This window comes from Mauremys reevesii, linkage group 1 (genome assembly GCF_016161935.1).
Source record: "Mauremys reevesii isolate NIE-2019 linkage group 1, ASM1616193v1, whole genome shotgun sequence".
Classification (NCBI taxonomy): domain Eukaryota; kingdom Metazoa; phylum Chordata; order Testudines; family Geoemydidae; genus Mauremys; species Mauremys reevesii.
The window spans coordinates 274731555-274742460 of NC_052623.1; the positions used below are offsets into that span (position 1 = coordinate 274731555).

Here is a 10906-nt window from a genome sequence, read left to right on the forward strand (position 1 = left end):
TCACATAAGCTCGATTCTTTTTTATATACTGTCAAAGGAATAAAATGTACCATGGAAAATCTGTTCAAAATTGTATCTTATTAGAATGTATAGTTTTGGAAAGAGATGTGGTAAATAATAAATAATTGTTACTGAGGCAAAGAATGGTAGGTTGGCAGTGGATGTGGAATCCACAATATGTTGATGTAGGCTCGACTTGCCTGCTGCATTTGCATAAGAATACCTAATACTTATACAGTGTTTTCAGTCTTCTAATATTAGACTACAACAATTCATCTTCACAATGCAACTGGGAGGTAGATACAAGGGGATTGTTCAGCTAGTCCACTTTACAACTGAGAAAACTGAGGCACGGTAAATTATTTGCCTAAAATAATCTAGTTTATTTCCTAATTGGTAATATTTAGTGTTTCATACATTTTTATTTATAAAAAGTTTTTTGGGGGAGATACTGTAGGTTAGTGCACTAATCTCCTCTCTCTGGGGATCTACCTTCATGAAAGTATCTATTCACTATTGTGCTGGGTTTGGTGATGTGCTCTAGACCCTTGTGGACATAGTTGGGCTCCTCCCAAATTCACCACACTATGTTTTGTCATGATTGGCAGTGTTTCCTCACAAGGGGCCTATGACTAGAATAACAATGGACGTACAGTGCTTTAGGTTGTGACTGAAGTTCATTGGTTTAGATATGTGGGAAAACTTGCACAACACTGCCAGTTCTGTGCCAAGGCTTCATTTCTTTTTCGTAAGTGCTGAAATTCACCCCAAACCTTTATGCATTTTTTTAAATATAGTATTATTCAATAAATAATTTAATTACATAATCCTATATCTCTTAGCTACAGCTAGATCAACACATTCTTCACAAAAATGTTTGTGAAAAAGTTTTGTCAAGATTTCTTTTTGATGGAAATTTTCTGACCAGCTCTATTAGTTAAATGTAAAATACTAAACCATAAGTGTTTTTAATTTTAGCCCCTGCAGGTATTGTATCCTCTCATGTCTGTTTTGTTAGGTGTGTTAGGTGAATTCGACATTGATCTTAATGAAGGGACGCAAATGGAGCTACAAGGGCATATAGGACGATTTCAGGTAATTGAGTTTTGTGTTTTAGTCCCATGTCTGTTTGGAATTTCATATTTAAATGAGAATTGCATCCTAATTTTGTACCACTTCTCATAGAACATACATCTCTTTCTCTCTAACTAAGAATTGAAAATCTTCTCTTCCTGTCCCCCCCCTCCCCAAAACAAAAAAAAAAAAAAAAAATTGAAGTCTTTGGCAAAAGGAAAATTAGATTAGAGACTTTCATTTTACAGTTGAGCCTGCAGAGATCGGTAGGATTCATCTACTAGATATGAAGAAAGGGGAGGAATTTTGAGGCCAGCACCAAAATGAAGTAATTCAGAAGTATTCCACTGCCACTGTCTTATCATAGGGACATCCTCAGCTCCACTTGTTGATGTATCAGACACACCCCTAAGTCTTATTTCTTTCTTTGTCCCTTTTAAGGAGAAACCAGATATACAGTGCAGAGCAGTGTGGGAGAGTAAGATAATGTGTTCTCTTGAACCCCTGATTATTGCTACTTCATAGATGAGCCAAAAGTGAGCTTGCAAGCAGTAAGAAGCTGCTGTAGTACTGATGGAACTGAGTGCTCAACTCCTGCATCCCTCAGCATGAGTCCCCCTGGAAAACCAAAGGAAGGGTTCCTGTTTTGTGCAGTTTAATTTCTTTACTAATTTAAAAATTGAGTGGCCTGAATAATATGCTTATAACAAATTGAGTGAAAAGACAGCAAGTACTGTATTCTCGCCCATACGCCACTGTGGTCGTCAAGTAAGAAAAGATGATTTAATAGTTTTTCTCTGTACACCTCCCTCCCCCCAAAAGTATTTAGCAATAAGTATTTCTAAGGAGTATTTTAATAATTGCCATGTGAAACTGGTTCAGTGTTTGAGGTATATTTGGTGATCATAATAGCCCTACTTAAACTAAGAACACAACCATCCTGGTAGGTAGTTATTACTGCTGTTCTGTCAGACCATGCAGTGTACAATGTATTTAACTTGGAAATGGGTTGTTTACTTCAAATTTACATGGTTTAGTATCTTCTTGTCTAATCTTAGTTTTAGAATTTTAAAATAATTGGTGCTAATCACAATCCACTGTGGTAACATTGGGCCTTTTTCAGGAAACTGAAGACATTTATCTCCAGTGTGTTTTCAGATGACATACTGGATATAGTCTAACTAAACTGGAGATTTCCGAACTGTGGTAATTTCTCAGAAATTAAGATTGGGTCCCATTGTGGTCCTTTAAAAGTACCATTTGCTTTCAAATTGATTGAAGGACAGACCAAAAGTAAATTTATATTCTTTGTGATTTAAACATTTTAAGGTAAATATGAGTTTAAATTTAGCTTACAAAATTACTCCTGTGATGTGAAATGCTTAATTTGTATTACTGCTTCTTGTGTGATTAGAATAGATAGTAAAGGGTTAATGAGAGCTGTAAGATGATTATTATTAATGCAAATGTATCATTTTTATTGCTTGTAAATATCAAAGGAATTTTTTAACTCTTTGGCTAAGACACTAACCTAAGTTTACTTCCTGTCGCAGCGCCAGTGCTTAGGACTTCTAAGTCGGTTTGGCGGTTCAGACAGACTCCATCAGTTTAAACTGCAAGATGATAATGCTGAGGGAGACAGAGTGAGCAAGAGGGATGAGATTGAGTTGGCCATGCAACAGGTGAGGACATTTGGGGAACAAAGTTACATCTTCACAGCACTGCTAAAATCATCAATTGAGAATTGTAAGATACCTGGCATGGCTGATTTATAGCCATTTCTAGTCATCATACTGATGTATGCAGTTTGAAGAGTTCTGAAAATACACCCCTACCCCGATATAACGTTATCCGATATAACGTTATCCAATATAACATGAATTCGGATATAATGCGGTAAAGCAGTGCTCGGGGGGGGGGAGGGGGGAGGGCTGCGCGCTCCAGTGGATCAAAGCAAATTCGATATAACGGTTTCACCTATAACGCAGTAAGATTTTTTTGGCTTCCAAGGACAGCGTTATATCAGGGTAGAGGTGTAATATTGTCTACCCAATATTTCATCAGTTTTACTTGTATTGACTTGGTGTGATTCCTCTTCTATAGATCTGTGCAAATGTAATGGAATACTGCCAGTCACTTATGTTACAGTGTGCCCCCACCTTTCAGCACACAGTTTGTCTGTTCACTCCTAGTCTGTCAGAGTCAACCAACCGAGACGGACCCCGTCAAGGTGAGTTTGTGGTTGACTTCTTTGTATGTATCTGAGACTGAATTGTGAAAGTTGGACTGATAGCTGGTAATATACCTCATTCATGACGTGTGCAACGTGCCTTTTCTAACTTATTGGAGATGTTAATTGTGCCATATTGCAACAAATTGGAGGATAGGGGTGGCATGAGATTGACTGGCAGAAAATTTAGTGTATTAAAACAATACACCACCAATCCCAACAGTGGAAATTTAAGTTTTTCTTGGCAGTAAATATTTTGCAGTGCTATTAGAAAGAAATGGTACTGTGTTATCTCTAAGTTGTCATTGTGATACATATGCCTTGATCCAACCAGTGACTTATTTTCCATTTGATTATCTTATATGTGTAAGAACATGTTTTTTAAGAATTCTCCTCTTCCCCTGTTAGAGCAGCCATCTTAAAAGGTGTAGAATTACTATTACTATAAAAATTAGCTTTGTGAGACCTTTGAAGCCTGAGTTAGTTCAGTGAAAAATTATAGGTAGCATGTTCGCTATTGAGAGTGATCTATGGTGGAAAGCTGGAGTGATAAATGGATTGGGTTTATGTGAAGTCATTTGTTTTTTAGCCTTTCAGCATCCCAGAATGACTGTCAGAGGACACTCAGAACTCTAGGGTTTAATGACCCTGACCTGTTGTGCAAAGCATGGAAGTAATCTTTTGTGGCTAATGTATACCCCCAGTGCTCCTACTATGGCTTGGAATAATGATCTGCACCACAGCTGAAATTTCCCCTTGTAGGGCATACAGCGTTAAGCTCTTTTTGTTGCCACTGATTAACAGGGAGGGAGACTGGATGTGAGCTCTGCACAAAGCAGAAATTATAAGGTTTCATGACAAAAGAAAATGTGGGGAATTGAATGCTAACAGCTGTCTGCTTGCCTGCCATGTGTCAGCAAGAGATGACATCACGGAGTTTTGTCCTAGGATCTCATTTGTAATAAGTATGGCCCACATATCCAAAATAAAGTTTACCAATTCTTACATATCCTTGACGCTATGGGGTTGACAAACAGTAGAGGATAAGCTGCATAGCTGTGAGGCTTCAGAGAACTTGTTTTAACTTTGATGGTGATCTCCCCTAGATACACAAGCACCAGTGGTCCCATATTGGCGCCTGCCTGGCTTGGGCATCATTGTCTATCTGCTGAAACAGAATGCTAATGATTTCTTCAGTTACTATGATAGCCACCGTCAGAATGTTAACAAGCTACAGAATGTGGAGCAGCTCCCACCAGATGAGATAAAGGAGGTAACAGATTCTGTAGGCTTTATCGTGAACAGTCAGAAGTATCTGTTGCCTGTAAATAAACTAGATGTAGAAACATCTGTAGTATTGGACTGTGACATCTTATACTTGTTCCTTTTTACTGTTGGGGAGTGGGGTAGTGTTGGAGTTGACGAAGTGGGAATTAAATGGCCGTGGAAGTGGTCATTTATATTAGGATCAAAAAATGTCAGGTTAAGTTTTGTGGAGGATACTGAGTGGATATTTACTGCGAATTATATTGGAAACTATTACTACTGGCACTCTTAAAGATCAGCATGACATACATTATGAGACTGGTCACCACTGATATCTCATGACTGGCCAGCCAGACAAAATAAGTAGACATTAAACAGGTGTGAGTTTCCCATCAGTTTCTGAAGCAATGATTGGGTTACAGAGGGGAGGGATAATTGAACTGAAGATAAGTGACCATTGTTCCACCAACATGAACTGATAAAATAGTTTTGATCCTGAAGGAATACTTTAGATTTTGCCAGAAAGTTGTGGGGGTAGGACTTGGTTTCTTTGTTTTTTGTGGTGACTGGGGTGGGGAGAGAGGGAGGATAAGAAGAGAGAGAGAACTTCCCCAGGAAACAAAATTCTACAAGGCTGTTATAGATATTTTCTTGACTTTTAACACTTTTTGTTCTGGTTTGCTGATAATGTTGAATCTTTGTGCATCTTTTCTTCTTGCCGTAGCTGTGTCAGTCAGTGATGCCAGCTGGGGTAGACAAAATTTCTACTGCCCAAAAATATGTTTTGGCAAGACGGCGTCTGGTGAAGCTGATAAACAATCGGGCCAAGTTGCTTTCCCTATGTTCCTGTATCCTTTTGGAATTATGACAGCTCCAGTGGTGACACTCCAGAAAATTTGAAAAAGTCGGCTGAGAAATGGGAGTAGTTTGTTTTATTGCCTACCCATCAATTCAGACCACTTTAAACGATACCAAGCCTAGGAAAGAAGATATTGATAATTAAATCAGTTAATAGGAGGCACATGTTCCTCTACGCTCAGCATTTAAACATTTATTTTCTGGTTGTGATAGCAGCTCTGAAGGAAAGTCAATAGTAACATAGCATTGTCTTCATAGAAGTCAACAACAAATAAAGTTAATTGGTCTGATTAGGATGGTGATTCTCCTCCATTGTGGTGAAGTGGAAATACAGCTGCACAAAAAGCCCTTAGAGCTGGAAGCAGGTAACAGTAAAAGGAATCAAGGGTATAGATCCACCAAGCATGCTGTCAGGATGTACAAGCCATGTGAGTAACTTGGAACTACTATTGTGAAAAAAATGGAGGGCCGTGGCAACTAGGAGCTGTCTATCAGAGTCATTTTGGTCCCCAAGAAACAGACCTGTTGGTCCCCCGTCTTACAAACACAAGCTTAACTTTACCCATATGAGTAGGCCCATTGCAATCACTATCACTTGCACCGAGTTAAACATGCATGGAGCTTTTTGCAACATCAGAGCTTTCTTTTGAAGCCTCTAATAGGGCTACAATCTAAAATCAGCATAAATTAACTTTAGTCTCCTTCACTGAGCATGTCTACAGATATCATAGAAACATGCCTCTTTATTCTTTGGCGTCACCTGGAATACTATCTATTGCATTGCACCCCTACTGATTCCCAAGATTCGCTGCTGGCCTCCAGGACTTCATTTAAAAGCAGAAGGCTACAAGGTAATATTTCTCAAACCCCAAGGTGCCTTTTCATTAGTTTGTAAACTAAACATAAAAATATCTGACAATATCAAGAGATTGAACACCAAAATTAAGGTTTTCTAAAATAGATTTTTACAAAACTTAACATTAATGTTTTGCTAATTTGTTTGTAATAAAAAGTTTTGGTTTGGATTTAAACATACCCATGAAGTATTTGCAGCCCAAATATTGCAGTATTGTAGTAGTGGATGAGAAGTAAAAAGTGAGTGTGTCTAGAAACAAGAGAAACCAACTAGTCTTGTTTCTGTTGGTCAAACTGAGTGAAATTGAAAAAGTAAACAAGTAATAATGGTGAAAAGTAAATTATATATTTTAAAAAATGTTTTCAAATGTAATAATTGAAGGTGATATTAAGAACCGATGTAAGGACATTTGTTTTCTAAAAGTATTTTTAACTTAATATAGTATTAACTCACCAGTGGATTTGGTGAGGAAAGGAAAAAAGGGAAGGAAAGATAATATGGGGAGGGTTATTGTTGCTGACCATGCCATGTTGTGTAATCCAGGGTTATATGAAGTTACTACACTAATGGGTGAGAGAGAATTCATCAATAGGTCAAGAAGGATCAATTGTGATTTTCTCTTCATCTTTGTTTAACTTTCTGTTATGTTCAAAATAGGCATTTGGTGTGTTAACCTTGCTTCATACCTGCACATATATGGTATTCACCAGCAGGTGGAATGTAGAATTTAAATTTGTGAATTTTATTCCAAGATTCCTTCAGTTCGGAGCCTAACTTGGATTTCAGAAATGGGAAGAATCGAGTGAGCCAGAATGACATAGATCAGGTGAGATGGAGCAGATAAAATATTCTTAATTACGGCATACCTCATGTGTTGCTAACATGAAGTTATTGTCAGCAGTCTATCTATAGTTTCCATGTTTAGGAGTGATCTGCGAAACCTTGCTGCTAAATGCTTAGTTGAACTACAAATAGGGTGTAACACGATTTTTCAAAAGGTATTTGGCAGTGATAAAGGTATCAGTTGCACTACTATACATGTATTTTTGAATCATGCACACAACCATGTTAATGCACAAAATCTAGAACATTGCAAATGAAATACCAAGGTCCAAATTACTGAAAAAAATATTTTTTTCTTATTCTCTTGTAAATTAGACTAATAAGCTGCAGCTGTTTAATAATTTGCTTCTGAAATAAATTGTCAGTTGTCCTTGAAGGATGGCTCGTTTGGTGTATTGAAGACAGGGTTCCTAGTTTCTTGTGATGCTGTAGGTGTTCATTTTTGGTCAGCTGCAGATGGACCATAGTAAAGAGAGAGGAAGGGGAGCTGACTATGATGTAGCTAAGAAATTGCCACTGCTTATGTAGAACCTAAAATAATTTGTGCTGTTTGGAGGTACAGCCAGCAAAACCAGCACAGGTTAATTAATGATCTATTCTCAGAACTATGCGAACATAAATCCTTGATGTTTGTATGCAAATAAGAAAATAAAAACGTTTTTGTTTCAATCATGATTAACAGTATACAGAGTTGTAAAATAAGGTGCATACACTTTTGTGACTATACCCAACCACTCAAGAGAATATATACAATAACGTCCTACAACGTCTAGAATTCAGCTTTTTTTTTAAATAGCCTTTTCCATCAGTAATAACAAAACATGTTTTTCAATACATGGATTTTTGTTATATAGGCTGTAACATATATTGAGAATTTTGCCTATAAGGGCAACTCTCTACTACAATTCCTTAATTTAAGAAGTCAAGTTATGTAACACTAAGGCTCTGATTTGCCAAACAAGCATGTGCTTAGATTGCAGCACACAAGTAGTATTTTAAAAGTAAAAACATATACATGTGTTTAAAATGTTAAGTACTTCACCAAAATACCCTCCACAGAAATACTTTCCAGTGTATGATTTAGATTGACAAACATAAGGATCTGTTTAATATTTGCCAAAGTAGATTTCCCCTGCCCCCCAACCCCCATATTTATATTCTAAGAGGGAGCTTGAACCAATGGAAGGGGGTGTGGCATGGGTAAGGGTGATTGGTGTTGATTAATGATGAAAAGCCCTTCTTTAACAAGAGGACCAGACACAACTGTCCATTTCACCAAATTTCTTCTCTTCCTCAGCTTCAGATTGAAGCCACCAACAGCTTTGGTGAATCTCTGCAGAAGAAGCTCCTTGATATTGAAGGGTTATACTCGAAAGTACGGTCACGCTATACTTTCATTCAAGCACTTGTCAGACGTATCCGTGGTCTACTAAGGGTATCAAGGACCTAAAGGACTCCTCATGCTGCTTGCCTCCACAAGTAACAAACCGGGGCAAACTGCCTTAAACTCAGATTTTATAGAACTTACCTTTTCTAAATTATGGCCAAAAATATTTTGTTACCTTTTTTTTCTTATCACTAATTAATCAGTTTTGTGTATTCTTTCTTGCCTACTGCCATCCTCACAGGAAAAATAAAGGATTTTTTTAAAGGTGCGTTATGGTCACTGTAAGAGAATAGACAGAAAACACTGGAAATACAATGGAAAATTTAACAAGAATCTCAAGCTTTGTATTTGGAAAATCTGCACACATCCATGTGATTTGAAAGAAATGCGAAACTGCCAGGCCCCATTTATGGTGTTCTCACTGATGCTGCCTCCACACTGTGGATCACACACTTAATGGACATGCTGATTTCTTGTTCTTGTTCTTGAGGACAAGATGTGCGTGTCCTTCTCAAAATGGATTGCTTGGTGGAAGGCCATTATTCCATCCATGACTAGCCTGTTTCTGTTCACTTCTTGTCTTGTTCCCTTCCAATAAACATGAATGTATATATGTGCATTTGTACAATTCTAGGTGCTGAGGAGATGGTGAAGTACGTGTGGGGAGGCTGACCCATGCTGGGAAATGTGATCGGAAAAGTTGAGGTCTATTCACTTGCTTCTCCTATGTGGCCTTTTGTACGTCTTAGGCCTCCTTTTGGGTTCATTCCTATTTGCTAGCGTGCCAGGCACTGGGCTTAAAGATACATGAGGGACAGAATGAAATTTGTGACAAAAGAGGAAACACGCCTGAACATTGTGTTTGGCCCATAAGAGGAAAAAGAAAGATACCAAAATCTTCTTTTACACAGAGAAGAATAGTAAATCAACTCTGGTATACATTGCCATTGGAACTCTTTAATACTTTCCATATATTGTCTTTAACACAGACTGTTCATATTTGCAGGTGAGTGCTGTCTTTTCTAAATGTCCATTGCCTAATGTTTTTTTTATTCAGAATTAATAATTGCACACTTTGTCATCAGTTTGTGTTGTATAATAGATTGGTATATTTGTCTGGCTGGGATTATTTTATGGTCCAGTCTTTCAATTTGTGGTTATTAGTGGTTTTGAAAGAATAGTGTTAGATACAAATTGTTTATTCTTTAGTGAAGTCTTGGTGATTCTAAACCAATTTCCCTTCCTTTCCTCATACACCCACCTATCCTATCCCACAAAATGAAGAAAGTAAGTAGACAGGACTCCCTATGAAGAGAATTCAAAAATATAATTCTGGAAATCTGCTGGCTTAATGTACTTTACTGTACCTTGGAAAACTGTGATATGGTAACTGACTAGTATTTGTTCAGTACTTCAAGAACAGATTAAGGGAATTATTTAATTTTTGCCAGTAATAATTCCCTATTAGGTCAGGACTCCTGAATGCCAAGGAAATTATCTTTCTACTACACCAACATAAATAGGTGGTGCTGTAACTTTTCAAATTCTGGTTTACTCTTTGGATAATAAATTTTGTAATAATCTGCCACATTTTTACCATGTTCTATAAAATAGTAGACCCTATAGCCCAAGGACCTATCGTATGCATTATCTGAAACCATTCTTCTTTGTTCTCTCAATTAAAAAACAGAGGCATGCATCCATTTTTCCTGTTTTTATATCTGGCCACCCTGCATGTATTTAACAATCCTGATAAATGCACCCATATTATTAATATTCTTACATACCAAATCAACAATAATTATGTTACTTAGATTAGAAACTCTTTAGGTCAGGGAACCTTATGAAAATAAGTGTCTGTAGAGCACCTACCATACTGTTAAATGCTGTACAAATATATAGCAGCTTTTTCTGGGCTGCAAGCCTAACACTATACTGACCGGTCATAGTGATTTCAGGAATGACCTACATGGAAAAAATGAACAATTCATTTTAATCTCTGTCCATAGTTATTTAATCATATTAGTTAAACTTCCATGTTTACACTACTGAGACATCTTGGAAAGATGTCATTTTTTTAAAACCCATGCAGGAGCAGAAAGCAGTGGGTTTTGTTTTACTTTTTGTTTGATATATGCTTTAGTTTTGTCCTGTTTAAAAAAAAAAAATGAATAGCTGTGGAAAAAAATACATGGCTTGTAATTAGTTAATATCTAAGCTTTTCTATGATGTTTATTAAGCTGTAAAAGTATTGTTCATATACTCCACTGCAATAAACATTTCAGTTTAATTAACTGGAATTCTTGCTGCTAATAAATAAGGGAAATAAATGTAAGTAGCAATAACTGCTATTAATAACCTAATTTAATATTAGAGAAGATTCTGGTATTGA

The 10906-nt window shown here is 37.0% G+C and overlaps 1 protein-coding gene across 1 annotated transcript in view; it reads left to right on the forward strand.

Moving 5' to 3' along the window:
* NUP205 (nucleoporin 205) overlaps positions 1 to 10467 on the forward strand; it is a 74413-nt gene extending 63946 nt beyond the window's left edge. The window contains exons 36-43 of the mRNA XM_039494389.1: positions 1019 to 1095; positions 2628 to 2756; positions 3178 to 3304; positions 4411 to 4577; positions 5295 to 5418; positions 6151 to 6279; positions 7037 to 7110; positions 8425 to 10467. Coding sequence (XP_039350323.1) covers positions 1019 to 1095; positions 2628 to 2756; positions 3178 to 3304; positions 4411 to 4577; positions 5295 to 5418; positions 6151 to 6279; positions 7037 to 7110; positions 8425 to 8577 — 980 coding nt within the window. The 3' untranslated portion in view covers positions 8578 to 10467. The remainder of the gene's footprint in view (positions 1 to 1018; positions 1096 to 2627; positions 2757 to 3177; positions 3305 to 4410; positions 4578 to 5294; positions 5419 to 6150; positions 6280 to 7036; positions 7111 to 8424) is intronic.
* Positions 10468 to 10906: the final 439 nt, after the last annotated feature.